General features: G+C 41.8%; 1 protein-coding gene and 1 long non-coding RNA gene across 9 annotated transcripts in view; both read right to left on the reverse strand.

Moving 5' to 3' along the window:
- The window catches only part of NNT (nicotinamide nucleotide transhydrogenase), a 92,724-nt gene that overhangs the window by 53,364 nt on the left and 18,189 nt on the right, over nucleotides 1-21,171 (reverse strand). For all 8 annotated transcript variants that reach the window (XM_027101146.1, XM_027101154.1, XM_027101153.1 and 5 more), the window contains 3 exons: nucleotides 19,802-19,889; nucleotides 14,767-14,855; nucleotides 10,818-11,005 (listed from right to left, as the gene is read on the reverse strand). In XM_027101146.1, the coding sequence (XP_026956947.1) occupies nucleotides 10,818-11,005; nucleotides 14,767-14,855; nucleotides 19,802-19,889 (365 nt within the window). The remainder of the gene's footprint in view (nucleotides 1-10,817; nucleotides 11,006-14,766; nucleotides 14,856-19,801; nucleotides 19,890-21,171) is intronic.
- LOC113617572 (uncharacterized) lies at nucleotides 17,031-17,644 on the reverse strand. The gene is made up of 2 exons (XR_003431706.1): nucleotides 17,592-17,644; nucleotides 17,031-17,211 (listed from the first exon to the last, which is right to left on the reverse strand). It is a non-coding gene; the product is annotated as an uncharacterized LOC113617572 (long non-coding RNA).

The raw sequence follows: 21,171 nt of genomic DNA on the forward strand, positions 1-21,171 counted from the left end.
CTTTAGTATTTATACAGTAAGAAATGTCATTCTAAGCATATAATTTTATACTGAGCACTAGTGTTTATCCAGCATCCTCTTGTCACTACTTTGATTTCCATTTTCTCCACACAGTCCATGAGCTTCAGGAGAAATGACCTGAAACTACTCTAGAGGCAGGCCTCGCTGGCCTAAGGGTAATCTCAGCACCTACTGAAGACCAGTTCAGAAATCCAGGTGTAAGCTGAGGGGCATCTCATTGCCCTGCCTACATGGATTGGTTCAGAAGTGGGGATGTAACCCAGTCAGGGCCAATAAGAATGAGGGAAAGTGTGCTAAGGGATTGTGAAAAAGTAGTTCCCTTGCTCTTCAAGAGGGAGCCATGAGAACGGCTTGCCTTGCCCTCCGGATGTGTGCTGCGCACAGTGGAGGCCTGCCTCTGCTCCTGACCATGAAACCAACTCAGCGAGGGCGGAGCTAAAAGAGGACAAAGCGGTACAGCAGGGCCCCGACGCACACCTACCCAGCTGTAACTGGCTTCCTTCACCTACGCAACCCAGCAAATCTCCTTTCTTGTTTAAGGCACACTGTGTTGGAATTTCTGCTTCTGGCAGCCAAAGGCACCCTAACTGATACACACCAAAGGCTCTTTTGGAATATCAAAATCATAGATGGGGTTAAAATATTGAGTCTTTTTTTTTAACACATTCCTATTCTTTATGATAGTCTACTTCTTTTTTTCTTTCTTTCTTTCTTTATTTATTTATGGTTGCGTTGGGTCTTGTTTGCTGCACGCGGGCTTTCTCTAGTTGCGGTGAGCGGAGGCTACTCTTCGTTGCGATGCGCGGGCTTCTCATTGCGGTGGCTTCTCTTGTTGTGGAGCACGGGCTCTAGGCATGCGGGCTTCAGTAGTTGTGTCATGTGGGCTCAGTAGTTGGGGCGCGTGGGCTCTAGAGCGCAGGCTCAGTAGTTGTAGCACACGGGCTTAGTTGCTCCACGGCATGTGGGATCTTCCCGGACCAGGGCTCAAACCTGTGTCCCCTGCATTGGCAGGCGGATTCTTAGCAATTGCACCACCAGGGAAGTCCAAAATATTGAGTCTTAAACTATAAAAATGTTACAGATAAGGACAAAAGGCTTTTTATACATATATGTACACATATGAAAAAAAAGAGATAATTGGTTATGTAATAGATTGGATGTGGCAAAAAACTGCTGAACATTTGACCCACTGATCTAATAAGTCTCTGATTCTGCCAGCCCCGAGGTGCACAGAGCAACACACGGGTACAATCCCTCTATCTCTGTTATCACTAGAGAGGCTACAGATAGCTTTGTTCATGAACATAAAGGGATTCTGACCCAAGCTTAACCAGTCAAGCTTTATACGTGAGTTCTATTCCTGGAACTAGATAAAAATTTTCTCTGCCTAATTAATTATTTGTATAAGGAACCAGAGAGAAAGCCAGGTGGCAAAAACTTGACTGTTACAAATTGGATGCCTTGAGATATTTCTAAATGTAATATGTAGGAAATATGATTAGTCAACAGCATGTTTTAGCAGATAAGAGAAATCCTTAAAGATCTATTTAAAGAAGAAACCTAAAAACAAGCCTTTACCTAATAATTAAAGAACACATTTATAAAAATTTTTTGAGGATCACCTCAATAATTTACCTGCCATAGCTGCAAAATTCTGTATAGATAAAAATCAAAATCAGTCAAGGCTTTACCATGGCTTCATAAGCTATGGGAATTCTCAAAAAAAGGAAAACAACTTACCAAACCTAAATGGTAACATAAAAAGGAAACATATATATTATATAATATATTTTATATATACATAAATATATAATACATTAAATAATATTCTTATATAAATTATAACATTCTTTGTTTTCCCTCCAATACATGTCTAGATGTACATTAGCTACCAATCCCTAAAAAATTAATGAATATTTATTATACATTTGTTTATAAAATAATTAGGAGGTTATTTTTTAAAAGAGAAATAATGCTGTTTATTTCATTTTCCATGTCAGAAAACTTAGGTCAGGGGACTTCCCTGGTGGTGCAGTGGTTAAGAATCCACCTGCCAATGCAGGAGACACGGGTTCGATCCCTGGTCCAGGAAGATCCCACATGCCAAGAAGCAACTAAGCCCGTGCGCCACAATGACTGAGCCTGCACTCTAGAGCCCGCGAACCACAACTACTGAGCCCGCGTGCCACAACTACTGAAGCCCACACGCCTAGAGCCTGTGCTCTGCAACAAGAGAAGCCACCTCAGTGAGAACACGTGAACCACAGCGAAGAGTAGCCCCCGCTCACCGCAACTAGAGAAAGCCCACACGCAGCAACGAACACCCAACGCAGCCAAAAATAAATAAATAAAATTAAAAAAAAAAAAAAAAACTTAAGTCAGAATGAGATTGACAGAAAAGCCTTAATGAAATGGGTATCTTCAGAAAAGTCAGATAAAAAGCAAGTTAAGCCATGGTTTTCCACAGTGAAATCCATGCTAGATTGCCATCTAATGGCAATGCTTTTGTAACTTCATGAGTATGTCCATAAGCCTGATGATTTCAGAGAACATCTTTGACATGCCACATAATGCTCAAGAATGTCTGGACTTTCTATTGCAACAGTCAGTAAGCTTTACAGTCTGGATACCATTTGCAAGACCAAGCATCACCGATGGAAGAAAGGTGATTATGCTAATGCTCTATGTGCCAGGCCCTACACTGGGCTTTTTTCTTCATGTAGTTCTCAAAACAACTCTGCAAGATAAAAAGGTTTACTTCCTTTTCAGAAATGAGGAATCTGAGGTTCAGAGAGCCACAGCTGTTAAGCAGTGGAACTGGAATTTGAATCTACTCTATCTGGTTCTAAATCCATGATCTGATTGCCAATGAATGGATTAAACATAAGCAGATAAAATTAAAAACTGGGGAAGAGGAAAGAAGCTTTTAGTTCCTCACCAAAATCCACATTTGTTATGGGCTGAATTGTGTCCCCAGAAAAATTCACATGTTGAAACCCTAACCCCCAGTAACTCAGACTACGACTATATTTAGAGACAGAGTCTTTAAAGAGATGATTACATTAAATGAGGCCATGAGGGTGGGCCCTAATCCAATCTGACTGGTATCCTTAAAAACAAGAGAAAATGTGAACACAAAAAAGACACCAAGACCATGTGAGGACACAGCAAGAAGAGGCCCTCTACAAGCCCAGGAGAGGAGCCTCAAAAGAAACCTTGATCTTGGACTTCTAGGCTCCAGACTGTGAGAAAATAAATTTCTGTCGTTTAAGCTCCCCAGTCTGTGGATCTTGTTACAGTACCCTCAGCAAACTAATACAATGTTCTCTTATTCCTGGGGGCACAGTTAGACAACCATTCCCAGCCTCCTTCGTAGTTAGGTTTGGCCATGTGACTAGGTCTTTAGCAGAAGAAATGTAAGCAGGGGTGGTGTATGCCACTTCTGGGCATCCCATGCACACTCCTCCTTGGCCCTTTACTTCTAGCTGGCTGGAACAGAGACAGTGCCCTGAGCGACCTTCACGGCCTCATAACATTGATGACAACATTGCTGTACCTGAATCCCCAGAGGACCACCTGAAGGAGAGCTGCCCTCCAATGTGTCAACCACCTATTACTGTTAACTGAGCAAGAAGTGACTTTCTATAATGTCTGAGCTTTTGGGTGAATTTGTTTTAGCAGCTAGACCATCCTAACTAATACTGAGGCATAAGAAAGTATAGAGAAAGTGGAAATAAGAAAGAACAGAAATGCCCATGGTGGAAAGTGCTGGTTATAGCTGTAACTCTATCTATCGGGTGCTGTTTCACCAGAGACGGGACAGCCTCAGCCTCCCAATCCTTTCCAACTCAGGGACTGCCACAGAGGGAAGCACAGTGCTTTCCAATCTTGCAACATACTTTGGGAGAAATAACAGACCAAACCAGAAGATAATTCTGGGCCATAAATCTTCCTACCAGGGCATTTGTTAAATTTGGCCCAGTCACTCACTAAATGTGCTCAAACACACTCTAAATAGTCAAGATTGATAAATGACGATGGAAAACTCCACAGTCTTGGCATCTTCCTCTTAAGGACAAGTTGCCCTGCCTCTGTTGAAAGCTACCAAGACGTGTATAGACAGCCTGTGGTTACCAACCCTTGATGTTGCAACATTTAAGTATTTTTCTCTGTCCTTCCAAATTCTCAAAACAAATGAAACTCTGTACAAGAAATATTACAAAATTCCATACAATCATATAATGCATTTAAAGGAGGAGAGGATGGTAGATGAATCAGATTAGTCAGTAAAAGAAAGTTAAATAATTCAAAAAAAGTTGAAAATCCCTGAACTATCACTGTCCTGTAAGACCACAATGTTTACAGAATGAAAAGAACAATCTGAAAAATAAAGCTTTACTTTAGAGAAAGACCTTGTGTAGTCATCAAAACAATATTTATCTTTGTGGAGTTTCACAAACGAAGAGTATACTGCTATATCAATTATTCTCTTGCCTAAAAGAACAAGTGTGAAAATTACTATGGAGGGCTTCCCTGGTGGCGCAGTGGTTGAGAGTCCGCCTGCCGATGCAGGGGACACGGGTATGTGCCCCGGTCCGGGAAGATCCCACATGCCACAGAGCGGCTGCGCCCGTGAGCCATGGCCACTGAGCCTGCGCGTCCGGAGCCTGGGCTCCGCAACAGGAGAGACCACAACAGTGAGAGGCCCACGTACCGCAAAGAAAAAAAAAAATTACTACGGAAAGTTACTCTTTTGTACTATATTTCTACTTCATATGAAAGATGGCTTCAAAGAGACAGGCAGCATCCAATGCAAAACCAATGTTGATTTTCCAGGAGACTGTGAGATCCCTCAGGTTTGGTCTCACATGTGTAAGGCCCTTGTATATCAAGGGAAAACACTCCCTCCCAATTCTCCAGAGTCATGCAAAATTGCCACAAAGCTCCTTTGATGGGTGTATACTACAGACCCTATCTGATATAGATAAAAATAAAAAGGACTGTTACCCTAATCTGGATCATACCTAAAAAGAGGCCCAAGGATATATGGCCTAAGGGATCATAATTTATAATCAAGCAATGAATATCTTCCCTCCTGCCTGATAGGACACTTTCTAACTCCTGAACAGACCTTCCCACTACTTCCTAATTCTATCTCCTGAGAGGCCTAGCTCAACACCTCAAACTGCAAACGTGGCAAGTGTCCTACTTTTGAAAATTTAAGAAAGCTAGCGTCCCAGTCTTAAACTAGCCTCTGCAGTATTCCTATCCAAGAGTGTTCTTTCTTGGATAGCACTAGAAAAATAAAAGGGATTGTACCAACTGAGAACTAAGGAAGGAACCCACATTAGCTCAGGAACATCTGCTGAGCCACAGCTGTACACAAGGCTCCCTGGTAAGCACCCTCGTGGCAGAGATGAGACAGGGCAACTAAAGGGCAGTGAGACTGAGAACTACTGGAATTTGAGGCACGGGCAAATGCTATGAATGCCAAAAAAAGAGGGTTTACTACGGAGCAGGAGACAGCAGGAACTCTGGAGAAACTACTGAGCTCAGTAGGACTTCAAAAGGCAGGGAATAAAGACACAGACCTACTAGAGAATGGACTTGAGGACACGGGGAGGGGGAAGGGTAAGCTGGGACGAAGTGAGAGAGCGGCATGGACTTATATATACTATAAGTAAATGTAAAATAGATAGCTAGTGGGAAGCAGCCACATAGCACAGGGAGATCAGCTCGGTGCTTTGTGACCACCTAGAGGGGTGGGATAGGGAGGGTGGGAGGGAGGGAGACACAAGAGGGAAGAGATATGGGAACATATGTATATGTATAACTGATTCACTTTGTTATAAAGCAGAAACTAACACACCATTGTAAAGCAACTATACTCCAATAAAGATGTTAAAAAAAAAAAAAAAGGCAGGGAAGGGCAGGGACAGCATTCCAAAGAGAAGGAACAATACGTGCAAGGCCTGAAAGTCCTTGGCCTTCTTGAGGAGATAATAGCAGCGAGTGTGACTGAAATCTGGCCCAGAGAGCAAGACATGAGTTTCACATGAGATCCAAAAGCTCAGTCAGGACTAGAAACTGAAAGGCAAGAAATACCTTACCAAAGGGTGCAAAATGTAGAGCACCTAAGGGTGGGGTGGGGAGGGAGGGGAGGTGATCCAATCCTGAGGACTTTGGATGCCTTTACCTAATGATGCTGGGAACTTGAGTGGTCCACGTTACTGTCATGACTAAACAAAACCCCAGGCTTTCCAGTAGCTATGGTTCCATTACGAAATGAGGGCAGGGCCCGAGGTGGAGAAGGGGAGAGCAGGAAAACCAGATGACCCTATGATGCTTACGATTTTTAATTAGGCGTCATCAGGAAAGGTTCTAAATGGAGAAAGTTGTCTCTGTCAGGGTAGATTTAGCGTGTGCCCCACAGTACTCCTAATTCTCACAGGAATTTAGGCAAAATTTGCCTATCACACAGTCACTGCTAAACCACTGTGATTCCTCCTCACACCCCCACCCCGTAATCCCTAATTTACGAATTAGATTTTCAACCTGATTCAGTTTCTTCCTGATTAAACCTTCCAAGTCTATGAAAAGTCTCTCTAAAAGGGTTTCAGAATAATAAGAATGCTGAAAAAATCTCCCGTGTCTCAAAAGGTTTACTGGAAAAGATTATGAGCACAGCCTGAACGTCATCAGAGAGGGGGGCTGCCGAACTTTTTAGTGGTAACCCTAAAGGTCACGGAGCTGGACAGGAAGGTTGGGAGCTTTCCCTCGTGTGCACAGCACCACAAAATGACACTGTCCGCTAGGCCCTCTCTTGAAGTTACCTGCTCTAAGTGAAATGCTAGCCCTGCATCCATCGCCCAACCCAATTGAGGGGGTCTAGACAATGGTACAAGACACCAGGCAGCATAATAAGTAGCTAGCTACAGAAACGTTTCATTTTACCCAGGACCCTCATGAGTACAACGTTATTGTGTGTCCAAGCCCACTGACTGACGTGTGCCTAGGAGGAATGAAAATTTACCAGCTCCACAGGATTGCTACCTGAAGCGAGCTCATTGCCCATGTTCCTCTCTCAACGTTCTTATCCACGCCAGGTTTTCAGTACAGCCGTGAGGATCTCGGTCTAAGGAATCGCCACTTGGAGAACTTCTGACATTTAACTTAATCCCCTTTGGATCCACTCAAGGAAAACTTTAGAACAACTTCTGCTCCAGGAGTCTTTCAGGAGCAAGACACACCATCAGGTGACTTATGCAAAGGCTCAGAACCAACACCAGTAAGGGTACAATGCCAAGGACACTGTTTTTCAAAGGGCATGTGTATCTTTATATAATCTTTTCAATTTTTTTTTTTTTTTAATGCCCAGAGGTTTTCAAGTTTCAGTCCCCTAGGGATATGTAAGATCTTTAGAAAGATCATCTTCTTCCTTATTATATTCAAATTAGCTTTTCTCTTTTGGGGGGCTTACCAAGAAAGTAACAGAAAGGTGCTTTTCAGACCAGCCTTGTGAGTGTGAACTCTGGGTCAATCCACTGGTCAGGGACTTTGTGCAAGTTTAAAGTGCTTTGACCAGATGGCTTCAGAAAAGACTGAAAACAGGAAAGGCTCAGCAGAACAGACTCGTAAACCTTCAACAAGTCCTCTTTATCACTATCATATAATTTGAACTGCTGCTAAGGTACACTTACTGTAAACTACTTATAAAAAATAAGAAGTTAAAGTTTAGTCAACTGTTCACATGCCCTTTTTCTGTTCAAAAAAAAAAAGATACTCTGGGGGGTAGGTCCTAAAAGTCCATATGTGTTTTATACAAGAAGTCTTGAGTTCTATAACTTACTTTAAGATTTACCATCAATAATAATTCTATATACTATATCCAAAGTATACTCAGTTCTTTTTTTTAACCTAGTGACATATATTTTATTTTTTCTATTTTTTATTATTTTATTTTTTTATTGAAGTTTAGTTGATTTACAATGCTGTGTTCGTTTCAGGTGTAGAGCAAAGTGATTCAGTTTTTATATATAGATATATAGATATAGATATTCTTTTTCAGACTTTTTCCCTCATAGGTTATTACAAAATACTGAGTAGAGTTCCCTGTGCTATACAGTAAGTCCTTGTTGGTTACCTGTTTTATATACGGTAGTATGTATATGTTAATCCTAAACTCCTAATTTATCCCTCTACCCTCTTCCCCTTTGGTAACCATAAGTTTGTTTTCTATGTCTGTGGTTCTACTCAGTTCTTTATAAAGAGAATGATTTAAAACTACTAGCTTCAGGGCTTTCAGGGCTTCACCATTTACTGCATGAGTAAATGCTTTAGCACCCTCTACTGGCCACTTGTTACATCCAGTCAGTTCCCAGCTCATCTCCCCAACAGGCAACCACCTTTCAACGGTCTAATGGTGGCTACAGCAAAAGCCACCCCATCCTTCCTTCAAAGCCACCTGCAACAGCTGAGCCAGAAGCCACCGCCACAAAAGGAAAGGATGAATCCTGAAGGGCTCTACTGCCACCACCTGTCCATGAGTCCTACTGTCGCTGGCAGATTTCAAACACCACCTGTGGCCCCTGCCTTGTCTGATCTGCACCCACCTCCAGTAACCAACCCCAGCCTCATTTCCACACACACACACAGATTCTTCCAGGGGCTGAGCCCATGTCACTCTCCCGCTGTCTGCTTCATCTAGCCAGCTCCGGTGGGATGGGGATGTCTGGAGAGAAGAGCTCACCCACTGGGTATCACATGGGTAAACAGGACAAAAAGAAGAGCCTGAAAGGCACGTTTACCCCCACAAGCTCACAGATATGCTGCCAATCAGCTTACTGCCCCTGGGTGTATATTAGCCAGATTGGGGGAAGGGGGTGCCAGAAGAGGACTTCTCCTTTCCCAGAACCTCATGACAAAGCAGCTTCTCCTAATTTTCCACGGTCCCCTAGAGAAAGCAAGGCTCCTTTAGGAGGATCGAACACAAGTAACGCGAACCCTGTAAGTTCTCATTATCTGGCCCACTTTCTTTTAGAAAGGGAAAAAAATTAGAGTCAGCATGGTATTCATTATTCACTAACAGAAGCAAAGGACAGGAGAGGAGATAGGAATATAAAAGGTAGAGAGTTTCTTCACTCCCAAATCTTGCTAGATCAAGCTACTGTTTATTACTGATTAATAAATGCTGGCTGGTTTGACATCAAGCATCTATTCTTTAGAAGAGGATGTTGTAAAGGACTAAAAAGTAATTCCTGCCATCAAAGAGCTCATGATTTGATTGCAAAGACCAAACAAGTCAAAGGAAGTAATTACAAAGTAACAAAGCATCATAACCTTTAGTAAAAAATATATACGGAAAATTCCATAAATATATATACACACACACAAAGTCCCCCTCTCTTTCTCATGTATAAAAAAATGATCATCAGGGCTTCCCTGGTGGCGCAGTGGTGGAGGGTCCGCCTGCTGATGCGGGGGACGCAGGTTCGTGCCCCCGTCCGGGGGAATCCCGCATGCCGCAGAGCGGCTGGGCCCGTGGGCCATGGTCGCTGGGCCTGCGCATCCGGAGCCTGTGCTCCACAACGGGAGAGGCCACAGCGGTGAGAGGCCCGCAAACCAAAAAAAAAAAAAAAAAAAAAAAAAGATCATCAAAATATTAATAATGGGACTTCCCTGGTGGTGCAGTGGTTAAGAATCTGCCTGCCAACCTCCTAGAGAACGGACTTGAGGTTATGGGGAGGGGGAAGGGTGAGCTGTGACAGGGCGAGAGAGTCATGGGCATATACACACTAACAAACGTAGTAAGGTAGATAGCTAGTGGGAAACAGCCGCATGGCACAGGGATATTGGCTCGGTGCTTTGTGACAGCCTGGAGGGGTGGGATAGGGAGGGTGGGAGGGAGGGAGACGCAAGAGGGAAGACATATGGGAACATATGTTTATGTATGACTGATTCACTTTGTTATAAAGCAGAAACTAACACACCATTGTAAAGCAATTATACCCCAATAAAGATGTTAAAAAAAAAAAAAAAAAGAATCTGCCTGCCAATGCAGGGGACACGGATTCGGGCCCTGGTCCAGGAAGATCCCACATGCTGCAGAGCAACTAAGCCTGTGCAACACAACTACTGAGCCTGTGCTCTGGAGCCCAGAAGTCACAACTACTGAAGCCTGTGCGCCTAGAGCCCGTATTCCGCAGTAAGAGAAGCCACCACAATGAGAAGCCCGCGTACCACAACGAAGAGTAGCCCCGGCTCGCGGCAGCTAGAGAAAGCCGACGCGCAGCAAGGAAGACCCAACACAGCCAAAGATAAATAAATAAAATTTAAAAAATAATAAATAAATTTTTTAAAATATATATTAATAATGGTCACTCTGGTAGAACTTCCAATCTGTACTTTTTCTTTCATATTTTTCAGTGCTGTTTGGATTTCCTACAATAGAAATGTAGTATCTTAACAAAGAGAACAGAAATAAATTAAAAAACAATTATCAAGGGTGTAAACAAAAAAAACTGCTTACAAATATAATACTGTACACAGAATATGATCTATGAGCATAGATAAAAATACACAGAAGACTGGAAGAAAATATACAAATTATTAATGACCGTGTTTGTCCAGGGGCCACAGTGATTTTGTCTTTTCTGCCTTTCATGTGCTTTCTCATTCTCTAGAAAGTAAATCAATCTTTACTTAAAGAAATGCAAACGTTAAACAATTATTCACCCTCATTTTAAAGTATCATTAGTAAAAGTGCTTTATCGATAACCACTGATGTAATGACACACCTGGAATAAGTGCTGTGCTGATAAGGATATCCACCTCCTTGCACTGCTGAGCAAATAGCTTCATTTCAGCCTCAATGAACTCTTTGGACATCTCCTTTGCATATCCTCCTTGGCCCTCACCAGATTCCTTCAAGTCCACCTCTAAGGGCTCAGCACCCAGAGACTTGAACTGCTCCAAAGCTGCGGCCCTGGTGATTATTGAAGGGAAAGCAGTGGTCATTTCAGGTCCTTAATACAGAAATCAAGATCATCATTTACATACACATTTTTAAGAAAGCTCTATGTATTCAAAAGTAGAAACTTTCTTTTGAGGTCTCTGACCAGACCGTTTGAATTTTTTTCTAAAGGTAGGTAACACCCTTATGATAATATCTTTTTCTGGAAAAAAAAAAAAAACTATAGGAAATTCCAACTCTTACTTAGTTAAGTTACAAAAGGAATTTCACTACTGCCAACTCCAGTCATCAGTTAGTAGAGTTTCTTGACAGTAGTCCCACTGTTGATGATGTGAGATCTGACCTACGTTCAGATTTGACATCATTGAAATCACTCAAGTTGAGGTCTTCACTTGTAAATGTTCTGACTTATGGGGACTTTTCCCACATAAACGACTCTTTTATTTAGAAATATTGTTACAAAGTGATTTTTGCCCCTAGTCCTCATTAAATTGTGTTTGAGAAAAGTGATCTATAAATGGCATAAATGGCAAAATGTGAAGAGCCAACACATTTAACTTATGTAAAAATACATTCAGTTTAAAAATAAATAAGTAAATGCTAGCCAAGTTCTGTGCACTAGTTGGGAAACCAGAGCCAACAAAGCTCTCAGCTCTGTGGCGGACAGTGTTTAACTCACCAACATCCATCCCACTACAGTGAATCCCAAACCTCCCTAACGACAACAATCGCTCCAGGCACTTGTTAAAAATTCAAATTCCCAGGCCCATTCCGAGACCCACTGAATTACAATCTCCAGCAGAGGGGCCAGGAGCTCTATTTTTAGCAAGAGCTGTAGGTAATTCTTGCCCTAACGGAAGTTTGGGAAACAGTGGACTGAGCCCATCAGTCCCCTGGCAACTGTCATGGTCGGGGAGCAGACACGGAGGTGGGATAAGGAAGGCAGGGCAGAAAAGGTAAGGCATGGATGAACAAGAGCTTCTCTCCATTTCTGCTGACTTGAACAAGGAAGCTTGTATCCCAGATTGCCTGCGGAGGTCAACTTGTGACCACAGGGGGGATCAGCCAGAGCTGAGGACAGCAGAGAGGAGAGACAGAAGGAACTTGGTCCTGGATGGCACTGACCAGCGGCTGCCTCTAGTGTCAAAAGGGAGTCCTTTCCATGGATTTTCACTTCGGAGAGATAACACATTTTCTTATAGTTTAGGCCAATCTGAGTTGGTGTTACTCAAAGGGATACAGGTTTAAAAAGTTTTAGAAATGTCTACTATTTTATTTATTTATTTATTTATTTTTGGCTGCGTTGGGTCTTCATTGCTGCATGCAGGGTTTGTCTAGTTGTGGCGAGCGGGTGCTACTCTCCATTGCAGTGTGCGGGCTTCTCATTGCAATGGCTTCTCTTGTTACAGAGCATGGGCTCTAGGCGTGCGGGCTTCAGTAGTTGCAGCACGCAGGCTCACTAGTTGCAGCATGCGGGCCCTAGAGCGTGCTGGCTTCAGTAGTTGTGGCACGTGGGCTCAGTAGTTGTGGCTCGTGGGCTCTAGAGCGCAGGCTCAGTAGTTGTGGCTCATGGGTTTAGTTGCTCCGCAGCATGTGGGATCTTCCCGGACACAGATCAAACCCGTGTCCCCTGCACTGGCAGGCGGACTCTTAACCACTGCGCCACCAGGGAAGCCCCAAGTCACTGTTCTATACAATGAATCTTGTGCAGCCATTAAATATATTTGCAGATAAGTAAAGAGCTTCATGACCTACTGCTAAGTTTAAAAAAAGTAAAAAAGTAAGTTAAATAGTACTATTAGTAAAATTACATTTTTAATTAATGTGTAGAAAAGGGAACATATATAGTAAAATGTTAATAGTTATCTCTAGCAGGGTTGTAGGGTATTTTATTTTCACTTTTTGTACTTTTTCATATTTTTCTGAATTGGGAGAATAAGCATTTTTACAATCAGAAAGAAAGTAAACTGGAGAAGTTATTAAACTGATTTATATTTCTTTTAACATTATGTAAAATAGGGTTATTTATTCCTATTTCATATACTTACAATAAAGAACAAATAAAATAAAGCATAGAGCACAATGCCTGGAAGAGAGTAAGCATTTAGTACAGGTATCTGAAAACTAAAGCTCTTGACCGGCCAATTGTTTTTGCAAATAAAGCTTTTTGGAATACACACCAAAAAAGGAAAGTAAAGACTTTATAAACTTTGTAATAGAGACAATAGGCAATGAGTGGAATTTCCTAGTTATTGTCTGAAAGAATTTAGAAAATCACACCCATATAATATCACTAGGCAATGAGTTGTCCTTAAGTTTTTAGAATGTTTAACTGAAAATAACACCATTCAGTTTTCCAACAAGAATTTATAATCAAGTGTGTTTTCCAATATATTTAGATTTCACATTTATAACATGATACTAACCCCCAGTCTCAAGATAGTGATTAGATTAACTAATGAGCTATAATTATAAGAAAAGCATTACATCAGCCACATCTTTCTTCACTGTATACTTATCTTAATAAACTGTAAATAAAATTGAAGTTAAGCAATAGCTATATTCTAGCTGTCTGCTCTCTACATAATCTAAACCAAAGACATCAACATAACTTTTATAAATTCTCAGTAGTTAACTCAACACTGAGTTTCACATCATCTCCAAGCCAAATATATACATTTCCACTTTAATAGTATTGTCCACTACAATGAAAACTTGAACAACCTACTTTTGCCAGATTCGGGGGGTCTTCAATAACTTCACATCTGCAAACATTAAAAATTAAAAGCTAGGACTAATGACATGCTTAACTGTGGCTATCCCTGGCTTGTGTCCTGGTTACTTCAGAAATGCCTTTTCTCATTTCAGCAAGACAGCATTTTATCAGCACATCACCCCTCTAAACTCCCGGTAAGCACTGTAAACCATATTCTATTGGAACAGTCTTTACTCTGAAATGTCATATTCTTTTTAACTTTGAATGGTTGCATTTCTTTTTCATCATTCTATATTCAAGATTAGCAATGGTATTTTTCCTCTACTGACTTCAACTGATAATAACTAACTACATGTTTCAACCTTAAAAAAGTATTAGAACACATAAATGATAACAATACTCAATAAGCACGTAATAAAAGCTAGTATCTTCTGAAATGAAGAACAATTTTAATTGAACTTCTCTTTAAAGAAATTCCAGGAAAATGATGATACGTCTGCTTTAAAGAAATATGCAATGAACATAATCAAGTACTTTCACCTGGCAGCTCTACTGCTGCCCAATCAGCTTTATCTGCTTCCGTCTGTTGGATGCCGAGCACATCCCTCACCCCCCCACCCCAGTCTGCTCTCCAAGATGTCTCCCATACTACTCCCTTTCTTCACACTCACAAACATCTTTGTTCATGCCCTACCTAGTGACTAAACACATTCTGAGCAGAAATAAAACACAGTAGAGCAACATGTTAGAAAGTCAGGCTGCAGAGAACTCTGGTCCCATTGCTAATCTACATGAAAATACAAGACTGAGTGTGAGCGGTTCATTTGCAATTTTTAAAAATTATTTCTGCTGTACTGGGCCTGAGTCCTTAAATTTTTTTTCCACTAAGTAATACATTTTCACTTTGAGTTAACTTTGAACAAATGGATACATTTTTAAATGAAAAGAGCTTACAGAGCAGTTTCAGCGTGCTACTTCAATTTGCAAAAGGAAAGCATAACATCCACCTAAAACAAAACGTTTTTACCTTAACAGCAGTCGCTAGTAAAGCCCTCACCTTGTGTCAAATCCCCGAACAATCGCACCCATCGACTTTGCTGCACCTGCAGAGGCCAGCCCTGCCACACCGCCACCGACTATCAGAATCTAGGAAAGAAGGCAGAACCCATATGTTTTAAATAAAGTTCATGATCAACTGATTATGTAAAATCATCCGCTAGTAACTCTCAGGGCCGGGTACACAGTCAGCACGCAGTAATACAACAGGTGGTGCTGGTGGCGATGATCAGCCCTGCATAAATGTACTGTGTGGATAGGCTACTCTGTACCTGGACCGCAGCTGTTTTTCGGGTTTTTTCTTTCTTAGTTGCAGCACACGGGATCTTCCTTGCGGCATGTGGAACCTTTTGTTGCGGCTCACAGGCTCTTTGTTGCAGCGCAGGGGTTTCTCTCTAGTTGTGGTGAGCAGGCTCCGTATTTGCAGCACACGGGTTCTCTAGATGTGGCTCGCCAGCTCAGTAACTGCCGCGCGGGGTCTTAGCTGCCCCGCGGCATGTGGGATCTTAGTTCCCCAACCAGGGATCGAACCCCCAAGTCCCTTGCATTGGAAGGTGGATTCTTTTTTTTTTTTTTTGGAAGGCGGATTCTTAACCTGGACCACCAGGGAATTCCCCCGGACCACCACTGTTTTAAAAAGTTTTTTAAAGCTGATGGCAAAGGCCAAAAACTTCACTAAAACTAGTGTGACACTCAGCATCTCAGTGTAAAAGCTACATACAGCACCATCAGTGTTACGTATGTTAAAGACTGACAGGTTCTTTCCCACACTATCAAAGCTACTTCTACCTAATACTATATATTATAGTATTCTAGCTCCCTCTCCCCTCTCAAATTTTAAGGTTTCCTATGTTCATAAAATATCAAAATAAGTTTCAAAGACGGGTACAACTTTGGTGAAACACCTACTCCTATTCTGAGCTTCCAAAAGGAACAGCAGATTAACAACCACCTAATTTTGATCCACTTTCAATGAACTGCACCTGAAATCCGAAGCAATGTAACTAATCTCCCTAACCAAGGAAGGATCAGAGCCAAGAAAATCATAGAATTCCTCAGAAACAAGAGTCTCTCCGCCTTCTAAGAAACAAACTAAGAACAATGTCATCTGGAATGGGCCTTCCAGAGAAAAGACCTATTATACTTCGCAGTCAAAAAAAAAAAAAAAAGCCACCCACAGAAACTGAGAAGTTTATAAATTCCCACCCACCCATCACGCCCACTTTTTCTGCCTGTTTAAGAAGACTAGGCTAGTGGAACTCTGCTCTGGTGACCCCTGGGCAGTGTCTCAGAGATTATGTGAATTGATCTTAATGGGAATGCTTTCTCTGGGGAGTCTACAAGAAACGGGACAAAGAGGGACCAGAGGGAACAAGACGCTGCTGGGCTCCAAGGCACCAATCCCCACCACCACTAAAAAAAAAAAAAAAAAAAAGAAATGAAAATAAGTAAAAGTCATAGGACTGGGCCAAGTTATCCTGAATCAAGAAATAACAGCAGGGGCTTCCCTGGTGGCGCGGTGGTTGAGAATCCGCCTGCCGATGCAGGGGACACAGGTTCGTGCCCCGGTCCGGGAAGATCCCACATGCCGCAGAGGGGCTGGGCCCGTGAGCCATGGCCGCTGAGCCTGCGCGTCCGGAGCCTGTGCTCCGCAACGAGAGAGGCCACAACAGGGAGAGGCCCGCGTACCGCAAAAAAAAAAAAAAGAGAAGAAAAAAAATAACAAAAGACCCCATGATTTAAGACACAGAATCCATTCTTCAAAAAGGGAAGAGGGGCTGGAAATGGAGTTAATGATCCATCACGCCTACGTTATGAAGCGCCATAAAAATCACAAAAGTACAGGGTTCCAGGAGGTTCCGGAAGCTTCCAGGAATGGTGTCCAAAGAGGGCATGGAAGCCCCACACCCCATCCCACGTACCTTTCCCTAGTCATCTCTCTCAACAGGATGTTCATCTGCATCCTTTATCATAGTCCTTCATAATAAACTGGTAAATAGGAAGTAAATTGTTTTCCTGAGTTCTGTGAGCACCTCTAGCAAATTAACTGAACCCAAGGCGGGTTGTGGGAACCTTTGACTTACGGCCAACCTGTCAGAAGCACAGGTGACAACCTAGACTTGTGACTGGCATCTGAAAGTGGGTGGGGACAGTCCTGTGGGCCTACGTCCTTAACCTGTGAGATCTGATGCTATCTCCACGCAGATAGTTTCAGAATTAAGTGAAATTGTAGGGCACCCAGCTGGTGTCACAGAATTGCTTGGTGTGGGGAAAATCCCCACACATTTGGTGACTGGAAGTATCAGAAGTGAAGTGTTCTATATGAAAGTTAAGGAGAGACACAGGAGCAAGAGTGGAGTTTTTCCTAAACGATTCTAAATCAGACATTCCCTCATCTGCAAGAGGATCTGGGAGTTCCCTGGTGGCACAGTGGTTAAGAATCCACCTGCCAGGGACTTCCCTGGTGGCGCAGTGGTTAAGGATCCGCCTGCCAGTGCAGGGGACATGGGTTCGAGCCCTGGTCTGGGAAGATCTCACATGCCTCGGAGCAGCTAAGTCCGTGCGCCACAACTACTGAGCCTGCGCTCTAGAGCCCGCGAGCCACAACTACTGAGCCCACGTGCTGCAACTACTGAAGCCCGCACGCCTAGAGCCCCTGCTCTGCAACAAGAGAAGCCACCGCAGTGAGAAGCCCGCACACCACAACGAAGAGTAGCCCCCGCTCGCAACAACTAGAGAAAGCCCGCACGCAGCAACGAAGACCCAACGCAGCCAAAAGTAAATAAATAAATTTATTAAAAAAAAAAAAAAAAAAAAAGAATCCACCTGCCAGTGCAGGGGACACGGGTTCGAGCCCTGGTCCAGGAAGATCCTATGTGCCGCGGAGCAACTAAGCCCGTGTGCCACAACTACTGAGCCTGAGCTTTAGAGCCCGCGAGCCACAACTACGGAGCTCACGTGCCACAACTACTGAAGCCCACGCGCCTAGAGCCGGTGCTCTGCAACAAGAGAAGCCACCACAATGAGAAGCCTGCGCACCGCAATGAAGAGTGGCCCCCGCTTGCCACAACTAGAGAAAAGCCCGCGCACAGCAATGAAGACCCAACACAGCCATAAATAAATAAATAAATAAATAAATAATTTTTTTTAAAAAAGAGGCTCTGAACTCTGTAACATGACCTAGAAGAAAGGCTCCACATCATCAGATCACTCTCCACCTTGCTCACCACACTCGAAGACCAATGGCCTTCTTCACTCTCCTAGAAGCACTGAATTCTTTCCCACCACGGCACCTTTATGTGTGCTATTCCCTTGGCCTAGAATCCTGAACCCCGCTTTCTTTCTTCCCATCCTTTAGGTCCCAACCAAATGTCAGAGGCGCCTTCCCCATCACCCTAACTACAGTAGCTTGCTCCTATGACTCACCACCATATCATGCTGTTCCTTTCTTTTATATCTAAAATGATATCCCATATGTGTTTGATGGTTTATTTATCTCCTCGCTGTGGTCCCTACTATGTGTAAATTTCTGTGGCAGGGATTTTTTTGCCTTGTTCATGCCATATCCCCAGCTACTAGAACAGTGCCTGGCACATCAGAAGCCATCAACCGATTGATTTTAGCTCATTCTAGACATGTAAGAACACTCCATGTTTAAAGGAAACCCCAATAAAATATTATGCAAGCTACTTTTTTTTTTTTTTTTTTTTTTTTTTGGCCGTGCTGCACAGCATGCAGGATCTTAGTTCCCCAACCAGGGATCGAACCCACGCCCCCTGCAGTGGAAGCACGGAGTCTTAACCATTGGACTGCCAGGGAAGTCCCTAAGCAATCTACCTTGATAAGTCCATCTATTGTCCAATTCTTCAATATCAGGGAAGTTTTTCTGACATGTAACTAAAATCCCTTAAGCTGCAATTTAAATTTTCAGTAAAGAGAGTCACTTTTTCACCTTTTAAAAGCTGACTGATTCTCCTTCCTTTACACCTCTTGTCTTCCGTTTCACTTTTTAATCCCTTATATTAACAGCTTTCCTCTCACCTTCCAGACAGATTCTAGCCAACACTGAGTAGTGGATTTATGCATCAAAGCATTCAGCCAGTCTAAGAACAGCAGCCAACTTCTGGCCACCATGAGGGTCAGACCTTTTCTTACGATCCCGAGAAAGAAGTCAGATGTAATCACTTTACGTATCACACCTCTGTGCTGTTTGCTCATACCCTCTTGTTAAGTTTTCTGGCCTCCACTTGAACCACGTGCCACCGTCTTCACCTGGTCTGTTTTTAAAGCCATGTATAACTAGATTTCTCAAAGCTGCTATTATCTTTTTTTCATTTTTTCTAGGAGATTTATTTTGTGTGAGAGCTCTGGGTTGATATAACGAAGTAATTAAGAGCAGGAAGCACCAAGTAAACCTGTACCCTACAGAGTATACTCTGCAGATAGATGACAACGTTTAAGGTCCTGTTTCCTATACTCTGCTGAAAGGCTTACACTATTATTTAGGGTCCGTGGCCTCGAAGGGTCACAGCATAATCGATTCTTTCACCTAGCCACCACCACCTCTCATCAACTGCTCTTCTCTGCTCTCAATATAGATTAAAGAAACTGCACCCTTTCCCCCTGCCAAACACCCTGATTATACCACCTACTATTTCCTGTCCTCTTGACCCAAAATTTGGCAAAAAGTGAGAAAACCAAGTCTTTCCTGAGCCCGTGTGTCACAATCATTGGGAAGTTGAGAATTTGCTGAATGTATCACGAGGCTTTTTAAACAATTACTAATAAACAAGTCATCCAAAATCCCTTTAAGAATTCAAGTTAGAAAGTGAAAAACAGGAAAAAAAAATTGAACTTCCAGAAATGTCAAAATTCATTGTTTTCAAGTAACCTTAAGTAGCTTTGAGGCTCTGCCATATATTTGTATACGACATGAACATCATAATTTGCAAACAAAAAAATTTTAAATAACTATTTAAAAACTATAATACCCTTGCCTAATTCATAGTATGAAGAAATATTAAAATTTTACCTACCTTAGCTGGAGGAACTTTTCCAGCAGCTGTGATCTGACCAGTAAAAAAACGTCCAAAATGATTTGCTGCTAGTACAACAGCCTTGTAGCTTAAGAAAATAGAAAAATAAATGGATAAAATTCTATAAAATTAAAGAACTTAAGTTTATATAGGAGAAATTATTAAAGAATAAGAATAATAGCTAACATTTTTATAGTGACTACATCTGTCAAAAACAGTTCTAAGTGCTGTATATATGCTTACTCCTAATCTTCACAACAATCCTATGGATAAGTATAACTATTATCTTCATTTTATAGGTGAGGAAACAGACACACAGAGGTGAAGAGACTTGACTGAGGTCTCTCAGCTAGTAAATGGCAGAGCCAGACGTCTGACCCTGGCATGTTGCCTACAGAGGCACACTCTTACCCGTGACGCTCTCTGACCTCTTTGTAATGAGCACTACAGAAGCTCAGTTGGGATTAAAAAAAATGAAGGGAAGACAAGAAAATGCTAACAATGGTTTTCTTTGGCAGCTGGGACTACAGATACTTCAAACTTTCTGTTTTACTTTATTGTTCAAATTTTCCTTGTTGACTGTGTAGTCTTTATATAATAGAGGAAAAAAATCTTTCAAATTAAAAAAATTGGATTGGCTATATGCTTGTACATAATAAAATTCCAACCTCACAACAAAAAACACTTCCCTTGATCTCTAATGGTTGAAACCATGGGATTTTGAGACAGAGTGACCTCAGTTCAAGTCCAAGTTCTATCACTAACTAGCTTTGTGACCTTGGGCAAATTTCTTTAGTTCTCTAATCCTTGGTTTTCTCATCTCTAAAATTGGAACAAAAAGAGTCTCCTTAGTGTTGTGAGGACTAAATGAGATAATGCAGGTAAAGCCCTTATCATAAAACCTGTTACAGTAAGTGCTTAGTAAATATGTTTTTAGCTAAAGAAATGCCCTATGTATCAAAAACTAGTAATTTATACCACCTTTTCTTTAATAGGATATTTTTATTACACTAATTTCATTTCCTATTACATTAATTTCACTCTCATTTTATACTTAAAAGGCACTTTTGCACACTCTCAGTAACACACAGTCTACCTTAACATTATGATACAAAGATTAATATCATAATGCAAATATTATAATGATAAGATCCACCTGCTAGTTGACAAAAAAACCTTTCCCTGGTCATATTTTTGTAAAATAATACTTGATATAATAATGCAAAAGCATGGAACAGTTACCACTATTACTTTAAGTTAAATCATATTAGAGCAGAAAAATATTTTAATGATTACATTATTTGTTAGTTTTGAATCCAAGTGATAGAAATTTTCAGAGAGAAAACATGATAAAGATTCAAAGGCCACTA

This window comes from Aethalodelphis obliquidens, unplaced genomic scaffold (assembly GCF_003676395.1).
Source record: "Aethalodelphis obliquidens isolate GAN/ISIS:26980383/991018 unplaced genomic scaffold, ASM367639v1 scaffold4, whole genome shotgun sequence".
Classification (NCBI taxonomy): Eukaryota; Metazoa; Chordata; class Mammalia; order Artiodactyla; family Delphinidae; genus Aethalodelphis; species Aethalodelphis obliquidens.